The sequence below is a fragment of the Alternaria hordeiaustralica genome (assembly GCF_023758085.1).
Source record: "Alternaria hordeiaustralica strain BMP 2776 chromosome Unknown scaffold_35, whole genome shotgun sequence".
NCBI lineage: Eukaryota > Fungi > Ascomycota > Dothideomycetes > Pleosporales > Pleosporaceae > Alternaria > Alternaria hordeiaustralica.
This window is the reverse complement of record NW_026056807.1, coordinates 180,678-194,198: the sequence shown is the minus strand read 5'-3', so window position 1 is coordinate 194,198 and position 13,521 is coordinate 180,678. Positions and strand designations below refer to the sequence as shown.

The 13,521-nt window shown below is 56.6% G+C and overlaps 4 protein-coding genes across 4 annotated transcripts; 2 read left to right on the top strand and 2 right to left on the bottom strand.

The window, feature by feature from the left end:
- Positions 1-281: 281 nt before the first annotated feature.
- On the bottom strand, positions 282-2,951 carry J4E84_010041 (uncharacterized protein; the record flags this gene model as incomplete). The annotated part of the gene is made up of 1 exon (XM_049392599.1): positions 282-2,951. The coding sequence occupies one exon, from the start codon at positions 2,949-2,951 to the stop codon at positions 282-284; it is 2,670 nt and encodes an 889-aa protein (XP_049239694.1).
- A 1,340-nt stretch (positions 2,952-4,291) lies between these two features.
- GEM1 (ERMES complex Ca(2+)-binding regulatory GTPase gem1) lies at positions 4,292-6,264 on the bottom strand (the record flags this gene model as incomplete). Its single annotated transcript, XM_049392598.1, has 3 exons — positions 4,292-4,444; positions 4,492-6,209; positions 6,255-6,264. 3 exons carry the CDS (start codon positions 6,262-6,264, stop codon positions 4,292-4,294), a joined length of 1,881 nt encoding a protein of 626 aa, XP_049239693.1.
- A 907-nt stretch (positions 6,265-7,171) lies between these two features.
- J4E84_010039 (uncharacterized protein) lies at positions 7,172-8,596 on the top strand (the record flags this gene model as incomplete). The annotated part of the gene is made up of 1 exon (XM_049392597.1): positions 7,172-8,596. One exon carries the CDS (start codon positions 7,172-7,174, stop codon positions 8,594-8,596), a length of 1,425 nt encoding a protein of 474 aa, XP_049239692.1.
- A 2,731-nt stretch (positions 8,597-11,327) lies between these two features.
- Positions 11,328-13,192, top strand: J4E84_010038 (uncharacterized protein; the record flags this gene model as incomplete). The annotated part of the gene is made up of 3 exons (XM_049392596.1): positions 11,328-11,386; positions 11,441-11,584; positions 11,647-13,192. 3 exons carry the CDS (start codon positions 11,328-11,330, stop codon positions 13,190-13,192), a joined length of 1,749 nt encoding a protein of 582 aa, XP_049239691.1.
- Positions 13,193-13,521: the final 329 nt, after the last annotated feature.

Below are 13,521 nucleotides of genomic sequence, written 5' to 3'. Positions count from 1 at the left end.
TACACTATATCCACCACCACCACCTCCACCACCGCCACCATTCGCACTATGATTCGAATGATGCGAATCACGCGGGTTCTGGTTGTAAGAATTACCCTGTTGAGAGCCGCCTCTTGCATGTTGTTGTTGTTGTTGATATTGCTGTTGTTGGCCGTTTTGTTGTTGTGAGAGGCCGCCGTTGGCTTGTTGTTGGTGTACAGAGGGCCATTCTTGTGAGGATTTTTCGGAGGATTGCTGCTCGTGCTGTTGTTGCTGCTATATTCTACATTAGTTTCATTCTTCTAAACATTTTTGCCTTTGGGATGTCTCACCTGCTGGTACCGCTGATACTGAGCAAACTCCTCAGGCTGCGACTGTTGCTGTTGCTGCTGCGGTTGCTGCTGCTGCGGTACCTGCTGCTGAGATTGCTGAGCGGCCTGCTGCTGATGTTGCTGCTGCTGCTGCTCCTTCTTCTGCTGCGCGGCTTGTTGCTGTTGCTGGGCCTGTTGAGCTTGCTTTGCTTGCTTGGAGTTGCCGATGGAGATTTGCGGGTGCATTTGCTGGACCTTGGCGAGGTACGAGTACATGAAGTTGGAAAGCAAGACTTGGGAGTAGAGTTCGCGGCGGGGGTTCGCAAGCTTGATGTGGGCCATGCGGTATATCGCGCGCTCTTCTAGGATCGAAAATCGGGTCCAGTTGTAGTCGATATCGGGTTTCAGGATGCGTGGCGGGGGCTCGGGCGATAATCCACGTGAGGCGTTCTTCTTGTGAGACGACTCTTTCTCGCCCTTCTTCTTTCCTCCTCCGAAGATGGAGGACAGTAGTCCAGGCTCCTTCTCTTTCTTGCCTTCGCTGGATGTTTTTCTGGCGCTCTCCTTCTTTCGCTCTTCTTCCAGCTTGACGCTTTCGCGATCGAGCACTACGCTCTCTCGACCACGACCGCCGCCCTGTATCGATGTCTGCAGGAGGTCCAGTCTCGTGTCATCGTGGCCCTTGTCCTTCTCCTTCTCCTGGGACTTGCTGAGCTTGTTCTTGACCTTCTTCGGTGTTTCTTTTTCTGAGTCTTTGTCTTTTGACTTCTTGTCTTTTTCCTTCTCTTTATCACCGCCAAACCAGCCCCAGCTCGTCTTCCTTTGGCCGCCTTCAGAGCCATCCTTGTCCTTCTTATCTTTGGCCTTCGGTTCGAGCTTCTTCTCTTCTGGTGCGTTCGGGATTATGGATAACGAATCGACCCTGTTGTTCTGGCCGGGCATCGCTGAAGGATGCGCTACTAGATCATCGAAGGACTGAGCGGGTTTGATCGGGGACGACTGAGCAGCTTGTGCATGACGGTTCGGTCGACTCGACGACTGGGGCTGGCGCTGTTGTTGCGGAGCTTGTTGTTGAGGCTGAGGATAATGGCGAGGGCCTGCAGGTTGTTGCTGGGCTTGAGGCGGAGGTTGGCGGGAGGAGTGACGTTCGGGTAGCTGAAACTGAGGTGTTCGGTTCTGTTCTTGTGGCGGTGGTGTCTCGATAATCTGGGGTACCTGCTGCGGCGGAGGTGTATAGCCTGGCAAAGGTGCAGTCGTCCGGCCGTTGGAGGCGATTCTCGAGTGGAACTGCCTGGGCTGCGGCGAACTTCGCTCCTGTTGGGATATCGGCTCAGTAGAAGCTGACCTGGGGTATTCTTCAGATGAACCTGGTCTCTCGCCGCCATAGCTGGGAGATGCCCGCTTTGCCCCAGGTCGCGAGAAGTTGTTGGACGATCCTTCAAACGCCGAGTTAACGGGTTCCGACTGAACGCGGTTGAGACCTGGGAGAGGAGGGACTTCGGGTATGCTCTCGGTAGAGTGGACGGGCGAGGTGGACGGGGAATCTTCCGTGTCTGTGTCTCCTTGTCGGCCAGAGACGAGTCGCCGTGAGAGGGGCGGGCCGCCTTTCCGCAGACTGCCTCGTCTGTACGTAGTGTGTGTTGATCTCTTGAGCGTGCCCAGACCACGCATCTTGCTACCCGGCACAATGGGCATACCGTCGGCGCCCTCTTCCCCTTCCCCGGTCATGCCCTTTTGATCGATGCTCATCCGTCTTATCAAGGCCACCGGGTCCTCCTGTATGTGCTCGAGCTCCTGGAGGTTCGACAAGCCCCCGTTGGGCTGCGCGCCGGATCGCTTCCTCTCCAGCCTCTCGGCGCCGTCCTTGTAGCCAGAGCCAGTATCAATCTGCCTGGACAGCATGGACTTCTTCCGCCGCAGCCCTCCCCCCGAGCCCTGACGCCCCATGGCGCCATCCGGAGATAGCGAGTCTGAGTCTCCGGAGCGTCGTCTCGTCCTGTCAATCTTGTCTTCGATGAACGTCTTGAACTCCATGGGCGCCAGTTCGGGATGCAGGCGTGCGGGTACCCAGAAGAGTTTCGACTCGTCCTCCTCCGACATGGCCGGTGGGGAGGGCGGTGAGTTTGCGGACTGGAACGAAGGCAGATCGGGATCGGCATTGTTAACGCCCATGGACATCCTCCGTATCGCCTGCAGGTTGCTCAGTTCCTGGGCGAGGCCCGCCGGGCTGTTCTCGTAGTCGAGGTTGTTCAGCGGGAACTGGTGCGACGCCGTGTTCGAGTTCGAGCGGGACAGCGGAGGGGAAATCTGGCCGCCATTCGAGGGGTGCCGTTGGACCGACGCCCGCTTCTGGGCCATGTTGGCGGTGCCATTGGGGCTCGTGGGCGTTTGGGGCTTCTCGAAGGACATCTGGGGACGCAGCGGGGACCTCGCGGGGGGCGCGTTGGGGAAGGGGTCGAAGGCCTCGAAGGCGCCAAAGGACTGGATCGAGTCGCCGTTGGGGCTGGGGACGAAGCTTAGGGGTCGCAGGCTGCGGCGGTTGGGGGCGTCGGTGTCGCTGTCGCCGCCGTACATGTCGCCTATGGCCTCGGTGACGTGGTGGCTGTCATCGCTGATGGATATCTGCGGCGCATGCCCCCGGCGCGGGCCTGGGTTTCGCATCTGATATAGGCGGTCCAGCTCTCTGGCTCTGTCGGTTGCCTGTGGGGTACGAGACTTGGTCAGCTTGGGGGCTCCTTGGAACGTCGGGTTGGCGCCGCGGGCCTTTGCCGGGGAATAGGGAAACGAAACAATGGCGACCTCAACTGTCACCACAGTATTTGGTAGATGTTTGCCTGAGGCTACTAGGTAGACATGCGCTACTCACCATTTGCGAACCTCAGAGAGTGCGGAGGTGCGGGTTAGCACGATTGCCACGGCTTGCTTAGGGCGCCGAGGCGGTGCGGGCATCCAAGGGCCCAAGGTTTGCGAGGCGGACGGGTCGGGCGTGTTGGTGCTGCGGCGAAGGAGTATCAAGCACCATGGTCTCAGGGAGAAATAGTAGAGGTACACATTCGCGCCGTGATGCACATGTCCTGTCCAGCACCGCAACTAACTGCAATGTCACTAGCCTGGAGCGCGCCGCCCAAGATGCACGACTCGGCGCCCTCCAGCTGCTCCGCCACACAGGGGGGCATCACCACAAGCCGAGTGTAGGTAGCCAGCAGCCGCCCTCAACCCGCCAGACAGCCAATCCATGTCCGCCTTACCCAGCCGGGCGACATCGATGCCGCATCCAGGGTCTTGCTCAAAAACAACTAGACCGTTTCAACGTCTACACCCAAAAAGAACCCCTACTGGAGTTTTCACGGTTTCGGCAGCACGCGGGTGTTCACGTTGTCACCGAATGTGATGCGTGCGAGAGACAAGAATAGCCGTCTCGTCTCAGACTACTCGCAGATCCCCGGACTAAGTCACGGAAGTGCACCATGAAGCATGTCGCTAGCCCACACCACTGTCAAGCGAGCTGTCACCCTCCCTCGCTCCCAGCCCAACATCGTGATCCCATGCTAACTCACCGATATCATCTATCCACATATTGGCGCTACTCCCCGTCAGGTCGAAGCGCCAGGGGTAAATGTCCCTGCGTCTGGCTATTCGCTCGTGCCGCTGAGACTGGTCTGTTGTACAACGTAGCCGCACGCCAAGGTGATGTCATGCTTAAGCGCTGACCCTCCGCGCTGCCATTATCGTGACTGCTGCATTGCCATCATCTCCGACGCTTGGGATTTTTCCTATTGCGAGTAGTTTGTCTATAGGGGTGGAAGTGGTGTGCTGCCATGGTATATACAAGAAGCAAAGATTCACATTCATGCCTGGCCCCTGGTCTCACCTCAATACAAGAAAAAAACTGAACAGGTCTGTAGGCTACATTAAGCCAAAACCTTGCAAAGGCGGTGACCCAGCGCCAATGTAGGCTCTAGGCTGTTCAGCTTTTTCTTAGATTGGCGTGGTCTCAGGTCTCAGGTCGATGCGCTGCTGCGTCTCCAGACAAACATCGCCGAGGCCACTGCGCACGTGACGGCTCCGAGCGCTAGGTAAAGATTGAGATAATCGTAGCCGTCCTCTTCCTGCTTGGGGAAGGCGGTCGAGGGGTGGGTGGCGCTTTCAGCCAGCTATACGGTGTTAGCTCGTGGAATTAATCAATGGATGTAGTACGTACGTGAACAAACAGCTCCGATATGCTGTTCCACGTCGTGCTGACGTGCAGTGGCGGTGCCATTCTCAGGGCGCTGGTGTACTCGTCGGGTTGCTGCTCGCATCGCTGCATCGTCTTGTCCTGGTCTGCTTTCAGGGCTGTGTAGACCGCTGGTAGTTGGTCGAGATGGGGGTACTTCTTCCGCAGCTCGACAACATGCGCAAAGCTCGTGGGGTCGCTCGAGTCGTAGGTATAACACAACAGATCGCACGCGTCTAGCTTGGCCTGATTCTCTAAAATCGCGGGTTCGAGTTCACCGAGCTCCTCTAGGATCAGATAGCATTGCTTGCCACCTTTTAATTCCACGCTGTTGACTGCCGAACGAGGCTTTATCGTGGGATGGTAGGTGTGGCTGAACGGTCGCTGGAGGAAGGCAGACAGCAATGAGCTCTTTCCACTCCCGCTCGACCCTATGACATAGCATAGAAAGACGTTGCGCTCGACGCGGCCAGGCTTCTTCCGCCGCTTCCTAGCTTTGGTCACCTTGAGTGCGCTGGTTGTGCCTCCGCGCTCACCGCTCTCAAATCCAAGGTATGCCAGGTATGCCAGAGTCGTCTTTGGCTCTTCAAACGTGGTCATGCTCCATTGCGCGAGCCAGCCTTGTAGTGTAATGTATCCCGCTTCGTTGCGCACTGTACATGATGGGAACGACGAGTCCACCCACGATGTCGGCATGCCGGGGGTCGGTGCGAATAGATTCGCGAGTTCTCTGTCGTTCAGTCCTCCGTCATTGTCCATGTCAAACTTCAGGAACAGATCGACGAAGAAGCGGTAGCCGGACGGGCTGAGTTCGGCGGAGGAGAACTGAGGAACGTCGAACTTGGGGTGGAGGAACGTGTCCTGGAGACTGAGACTGTCGGTGTAGTGGAACTTCCGCAGTATGATCCAGATAGTCTCGTGCCGCCCCTTCTCCGCGAAGATCTTGTTCAGGAGTAAGAACCCCTTCTCGTCCATGCCATGCTCGCCAGTCAGACCAGGAGCAAAGCGCTCCATCGACCTCTTTATGTTCATCAAGTCGTCGTCCCCCAACGGTTTCTCGAAGCACTTGATCTGGAAATCGTGAATCTCCTGATCGTTCCAGTACCCGTCCTTGTCTGTGTCGCATAGATGGAAGACGCGTTGCAGTGCAGACACGGCTGCTGGCTTGAGTGCGTTCTCCTTGGAATCGTATAGCGGCGCTATCGGGTGTGTGACGGCCTTTTGGCAGAGGAAGAAGACCTCGTTGATATTGTGGTGGTCCTTGGCGCTGGTGCGGATGCAGGAGTCGATCTCCTTGAACTCGTTCATGACGGGCAGCATTTCCTCCGACACGACTTGGGATGTTGTGCCATTCGAGGCGATGTCGGACTTGTTCGCGCACAGCACCACTGGCACGTTGACGCCCAGGGAGCGGAAGTAGGGCATCCAGAACAGCGCCACCCGCTCATAGCTGTAGTGGTCTGAGTATACGAGGAGTATTACGTTCGACTTTCGGAGCTCTGTGCGGAGAGTGTGTCGTTCGTGGGGGAGGGCGGAGGTATCGACGATGGTGGTGGTGACATTGTCGGGCGTCCCAAGCGTGGGCGGGAGCGTCACCTGTGGCAGGACAGGCTGGATTTTGGCTGTGACGAAGACGTCCTTGACAAGAGACGTGATGATGGAGCTCTTGCCGACGCCATCGTCACCGCAAAGACAGATCCGTACTGCGCATGTTAGTGAGTGTGTTATCGGGAAGGAGCTCCACATACCGGTCGCCATTTCCCGGCGGCATTATTGGTGCATTTGGGCAGGTGTAATGAGGGAGTGGGTGAGGTTGGGAAATTGGGTCGGACCTGCCGTGAGAATATTCAGACTTGTGCAGCGTTCATAGCACTCCGGGCGATTCGTGGTCAGGGCAGCACCAGTGCTGTCAGAAGGCTTGGCACACGTGGGAGACGATCGCAGCCCTGGAGCTTCCCCGCCAGCAGCCCCGCAAGATTGGTCGCTGGAAGTGCAATGCATCGACCGTTGTCGAGTGGCCCTGCAGATAGCCGGACCCATGTCATGCCTCGTCCTCTCCACCAACGGCCAGCGGCATGGCAGGCAATTAATAAGACTGCCCAGTGCACGGAGCCATAAGGCGCCCGTCTCGTCTCCGCTTTCCACTTCCCCAATGGTTCCATGGCCCGCGCTCCCATGCCAGTCCCAGCCTGCCTGCCGCGGGCCACAAGCTTCCTTCTCCGCGCGCGCCCAAATTGACGTATCCTGCCTCTTCACACGCCGATGCCATAGCCGCGGTACTTGCTGGTGCTAATGTCTTACCCTTAACTCTACCCTGTCACTCCTAGCCAGGCACCGCGACTCCACCAGGCCGTAGTTAGCCCGCAACTGATTACACTGCAGCAGCTATGTTGTGAGTACCTGTCCTATCTCCAGCTGACCGCCAGTCGCCCACCAATGGCAGCCCTATCGTGCTCCACCCCCATCGGACGCGCGACTGATGTGTGTACAGCGTCCTCCCTCCGCCGCCGCGCTATCCTGTCGGAGGCTACCCGGGCGCGCAGCCGGGCCAGCTTATCGAGACCAACAACACCCTCACCCACCCCACCGGCCCCGAGCACCAGCTGGTCGTCGGAGAAGGTAATTAACCAGCCTGGACCCTGCAGCTCTTGCCCTCACTGACGCTATGAAAGGTACCTACGTGCTGCGCGACGACCTCCACCTAGCTACGCCCCCACCGCATCCCTCAGAGGCCCCCATCCACAACCCGAACCCGCTTGCAACGACAGTCTCTCCTCCCACCGCCGGCACCAAGCTATCGCTGGTCGCCCTCGCGCCCCGCCAGCCCTCGCAGTCGCAACTCCACCGATTCGGCACACGGACAAGCACCCGGTCGCAAGTGCCCCCGAGCATACAGGAGTCGCCGCACGAGTCCAACAGCCAGGCGAGCGATGGTGGCTCATACAGCGCCAATGGCATCGTGTCGTCTCCGCTGGATGGGCTGAAGACACCCGTGTTTGGCGAAGGCAACGCGGCGCTGGCAGTCATCAACGGCAAAGACTCCAAGGATCCTACTAAGAGGCGGAAACCGAAGAGCAACATTGTTAAGAGCAACTCGTCCTTCGTATCCAGAGTCATTCCCCACGAGGCGCTGACCAAGCGATTGCAAGAACACAACCCAAATGGTCTCTACGCTTTCGCAAACATCAACCGCGCATTCCAGTGGCTGGACTTGACATCGCCTACCAAAGACGAACACCTGACTAAGATCCTCTTCACCAAAGCGCACGCGCTATGTCACGACATAAACCAGATCACAAAAGGCCCAAATCATCTTGACATCATCATGGGTTTCTCGACAGGCGACATAATATGGTATGAGCCAATGTCGCAAAAGTACGCGCGCATCAACAAGAACGGTGTCATCAACAAGACTGCCGTGTCGGATATACGGTGGTTGCCGAACAGTGAGAATCTCTTCCTCGCGGCGCACATGGACGGCAGTCTGGTGGTGTATGACAAGGAGAAGGAAGACGCCGTGTTTGTGCCAGAAGAGGCCGTCACATCTCCTAGCGAGAATGGGCTGACGGATCAGGAGAAGAAGCTGAAGCACCTCTTAACCGTGAAAAAGTCTGTCAACTCGAAGAACCAGAGAACGAACCCCGTGTCCTACTGGCAAGTCTCCAGGTCAAAGGTCAATGCCTTTGAATTTTCGCCCGACCGACGTCATCTTGCGGTTGTGTCCGAGGATGGGTCCTTCAGGATCATGGATTTCCTTCGCGAGAAGCTGCTCCACCACTACATGAGCTATTACGGCGGCATGATGTGCGTCTGCTGGTCGCCTGACGGTCGCTATGTCGTCACGGGAGGGCAAGACGATCTCGTCTCGATATGGTCTTTGGAGGACAGCATGCTGGTAGCGCGCTGTCAAGGCCACAATTCGTGGGTGACAGCAGTGCAGTTCGATCCATGGCGATGCGACGAGCGCAATTACCGTATTGGCAGCGTAGGAGAGGACTGTCGCTTGTTGCTGTGGGACTTCAGTGTCGGCATGCTGCACAGACCGCGAGCAGTGAGTGCAGTCGTTGAACGCGACAGTTGTGATGGCTAACGTTGATGCAGGCGTCTGTGCGACAGCGCGGCAGCATCGCCTCGTCGAACCTCAAGATGCAGCGCACACAAACGGGAGGAAGTTCGGTCAATAGGCTGCGATCGAACTCCAACCTCACATCGGGCAGCATGGCGGACGAGGAAGAAATAGTGGTGCACCCCGTGGAGCCTCGGGCACGCACGGCCATGCTACCTCCAGTGCTGGTGAGTTTGGCCTGAAACCTCAACATCAATTTCTAACCGCCAATACCCATAGGCAAAATCCGTCCACGAGCACCCACTGTGCTGGCTAGGCTTCGAAGAGGACTGCATCCTCACCTCATGCAAGAACGGTGAGTCCCAGCAGCAGCAGAAGCAAAGTTTTCGTTCAAATCACCTCATATCCACCCGTTACGCGCACGTTTGCACGTATGATCTGCGATAAGGCCGGGTTTCTACTACAGGCGCACAGGTGGCCGTGCGCAGGAACACCCGTCTTAGTGGCACACAGGGATCCGCGCCGACGCATTTGTTGAGTTCGCGATGGGCAAAATTGAGAGATAAGGAAGTGGATCGCTGACAGCTTTGTATTGCAGGCCACATCCGGACTTGGGACCGACCGAAAGAAGGTGCTGGGAATGACGACAGCAGTACGTCTGCAAGTGCAAATGGGAACCATGCATAGGACGCGGTATTTGGATCTGCATAAGACGTTATCGCGCGATTGGGTTTTGGTGGTGGTGGTGGCGGGATCGAGGTCGAGGTCGGAGGTTTTCGTGCGCTCCGATCACTAGCCAGCGTTCATGTGCACTTTGCTGCATACGCACCACTACAGTCTAGGAAGCAGACGATCTCTACGATAATGTATACTTCTGCTGAGCCTACAGACTGTATTCTTCAAAAATATGGGCTCACTGAAAACGGCGCGCCACACGAGTTCCATCGGAGGAGGTCCAACCTCCCTCCGATATATCCCGACATCAGTCTGACATGTGCCAGACGCCCGTTCAGCCCTACATGCACGTCTGTCTTCCTTGCATGCTGCGCGGGCGAAGAAGCTTACTTTGTTCTAGAACACCCAGTACATCCATCTGCACACACATATGCGTCACCTAAAATCAAGTTTCCTTATCTCCACCATGCACCCTTTACGGCAAAAATCACGGCCATGAGGGTCAACACTGGGTTTCCGGCCGGTAGTAACTAAATTAACTAGACCATGTCGATTGCGCTCACGATGTCGGAGTACTAAGTAGTGGATACACGCGGTGCCGCGATGCGGGAATTATCTGTAGTCGCTTCTGTCGAGTTGAATGTGGGTCTGTATAATGTACGTACATGTACATGGCTATGATGAGGCTCTGCTCGCATTACCCACAGTTGCGGCAATGCAGGTCTAGCCGCAGATTTTCGTGGCCGTGCATGCTCGGACCGAGATTAAGGTAGGGGAAGAGTTGAGTGAGTGGTCGTAGTGTAGGAGAGGCTGGTGGCTACCACCAGGGTTTCAGCGTGGCGGTCAACATAGTTGTGACGGCGAGGGCGTGGCTGTATCGGCGATGCGTTGAGTTGAGACCTCGAGATGGAGGCAGGGTGAGACGGAGGTAGGAACGATGGTTCACATCACACGAATAACACCGCAACTCAAACCTAGATAGCCATACCCCTCCATTGATTGAGCAACGACACGCAATACACATGCACGCACATCCTCCACCCAATCCCTCCACGTCAGGCGACCCTCGTTCGACCAGATGGCAGAAATGTCAGTCTCGACGATAGTATTCGTCGAAGATTGGAACCGGCGAGGTGCATTCGCACGTTTCGGAATTTGAGCTGCAGGTTGGCCGATGCTGCAAGATGGGCGGCAACCATGCCAGGTGTGGCGCAATCGCAGCTGCTATGCGTAAGAGGTACTCCTAGAAAAGGCACTGGCGCTAGAAGGCTGGGTACCATGTGGAGATACTTCGGGAGAGCCGCAAGCAAAACCCTGAAGAGCTTAGGCTTAGAGCAGGAGCTTGACGGCGATGTGACTCCAAGCGAGGGACGAGGAATAGTGGGTGTTGTCGGCGGGATTGTTGGATAGGCTGTAAGACGGAGGTATTCATGATTGCATCGCAATGAATTACTCTGGACGCGCGTAATCAATGTCTATGAAGGCTACTTGCACAGGCGCGCTGCTATCGCCATGGCCGCCGTTCGCGGTGTCTTCTTATCGGAAGACCTTCTTTGGGACGGCCCCTGCTGCCAGCCCCGGCCTGCCAATGCGACGCCTAATGATTGCGCCAGAAAATTCTAAGACGTGAGCGCAACCCAGGAGCCGCGCTAGACAGGCGACTACAATGATGCGAGCAGGCCTACTGGACTTGTCTTGTCTCCACTTGCAGCCCATGAGCTCATCAGGGTGCAGGCCGCCCTTGCCCGCTTTATCCCACGCGCAGCCAGCTAATGTGGTATATCTAACGCGGTACCTACACGCGGCCGCGGCCAGCTGAGTAGAGTCCTGCCCTTACTTTACTTTGGTTGCATATCTGTGACGTGCGGCGCTTTCTGTGTCTACTTCCTCCCACGCTTCGAATCAGCATCTCTCAGCTTGCTGACTGCATCGCCGTCCACGTTCGCATATTATACCACCTACGCCTGCTAGAAGTAGAAGGATACATTGTCGCTGATTACATTTCTACAACCGAGAAACCGCTAAACACCTCTTTGGTGGTGTTTGGTTCGACTCATAAAAACACGACCCTCGTTACATCATGCCTCGTCCAGGTGTCGGGGTCTTCGGCAGACATGCCGTGCCCACCCTGGAGATCAAGTACGCTTCCACCACCGCCAAACCTCAACATGGCGATATCTAACACATTCCCAGGCCGGAGTCGCCTTTTGTCGTATTCTATGGAGAGTCGTCTGAGTCGCATGAGACGGAGCTGAGGGGCAAGTTGATTCTGAACAACCCAGAGTCCATGTCAGTGAGGAGCTTGCGGATCACACTCACGGGCACACGCAAAGTCTCGTACGGTAACGCCCCTGTCGACACTTGCCCAAGATTGCATTGCTAATTGACCGTCCGCGCAGATGGCACTTGACCAACACCGTCAGCCCGCAGCCGATTACGCAAAAGACCAACTTCCTCGTCGAAGAACTCCACCTCTTTCCCGTCGACGTCGGCAGCAAGACCAAAGCGCACAAGCTCAACGCCGGATACCATGAGTGGGATTTCAAGTTCAAGATGCCCCCGAACCTCGACCAGAGCGTTGAGGGGCTACCGACCAACTGGGTGGTTTATAGTCTCAAGGCCCACGTGGATAGAGGGTACATGAGCAAGCAGCTCAGTGCTACGGCGCACATCCGCGTCATTCGCACGCTCGGACGCGACATGCTCGAATCCATGCCCATGGAGCAGATCAACGAGGATATCTGGGCGAACAAGCTGGCCTATAAGATTACGGTCCCGCAGAAGAACTACATTGTCGGAACGTCGATAACGGCCGATTTCGTGCTGATTCCCCTGCGCAAGGGTGTGGAGATTTCGACAATCAAAATGGAGCTGATAGAATCGCGGCAATTGTTCGCCGACTACGCTGGCCGCCGGATAAGTCACAACAACGACATGCAGGTTGCGGTCACAGAAGGCGACATGCCCGAAGACTCTGCGCGCAGGGTCCCCGACGGAACAGAAGACACAGACGCGCTATTCGACGAGTCGCATCGCTTTTCCATGACGCTCGATCTACCCAAGTCGCTCAAGAACTGCCGGCAATCCGTCGACACAGAAAACATACGGCTAACGCACAAACTGCGCTTATACGTCAACCTCAAGAACCCCGAAGGCCACACTTCACAACTGCTAGTAAAAAACCACGTCCACCTCTTCATCTCGCCGAACCTGCCCCCCAACGAAGACCAAAGCGTAGTCGTAGACCAAAACATCCTAAACGCCCAAGCCATCCAAGACGAAGTCAATCAAAACGCGCCTCCGACATACGGGCTCCACCAACTCGACTCGCTCTACAACGACATCGACCCCTCAGGTTTCATGACGCCCGGCGGCGTCCACAGCATGATGAACAGCGGGGCCAACACGCCCTTCTACGCGCAATCGCGGCGCGGCTCCGCCGAAGACCTCACGTCGCTCGACGCAGCCGTCCACCAACCCGGCGGCGGCGCCTCCGCAGCTGCCCTCCAACACCGCCTCGCAAACCTCAGCATGCATCACTCCGACCGCCCCACCCGCTTCCAACCCTCCCGCCAACATTCCTCCGGCGAAAGCACGCCCGCCCACGCCAACAACACCACCAACAACACCACCGAACAAGCGTACTTCGACCTCCCGCCCTCAAGCTACGACATGGACGCCCTCGCCCGCACCCCCAGCTACAACACCGCTGTGCGCACGCCCGCTGGGTCCCGTACGCCTGGCGGCATGGACATGGATTTGCCGAGCTATGAGATTGCGATGAGTAGACCTAGTTCGCCGAGCAGGAGTCGTGGTAGTAGGGGTACGACGCCGAGTCCTACAAGGAGTCTGGATACGTTGAATGAGGAGACGTATCGGAATACGCAGATGAATAGTCGGAGGCAGAGTCCTAGGACGGCGAGTCCGAGTAGTGAGGGGAGGTAGGGGGGGCTGTTTTTTGTGGTGGATGGTTGGATTAGAGTCTTGGTTGTTGGTTTGCTACGCTGGGTTTTCACATTATTTCGTTTCCCGCTCTCGTCACAGTTATGGTTACGTTCACGAGCGCATGATGCAGAGGCGCATTTACGCGTTTCTTTCACTTCAGCATTTGTATAGATATAGATTTAGACTTCCACTTTTGTTGGGCTTGTTGTAAGGCTTCACCACTCTTGATGGGTTGGACTGGGTTGGATACAGAGGTAGCAGAGGAGGGAGGATACCCCATGCGCATCGTTTTTTTACTACGGATAGTAATTACATATCATTACACTCTA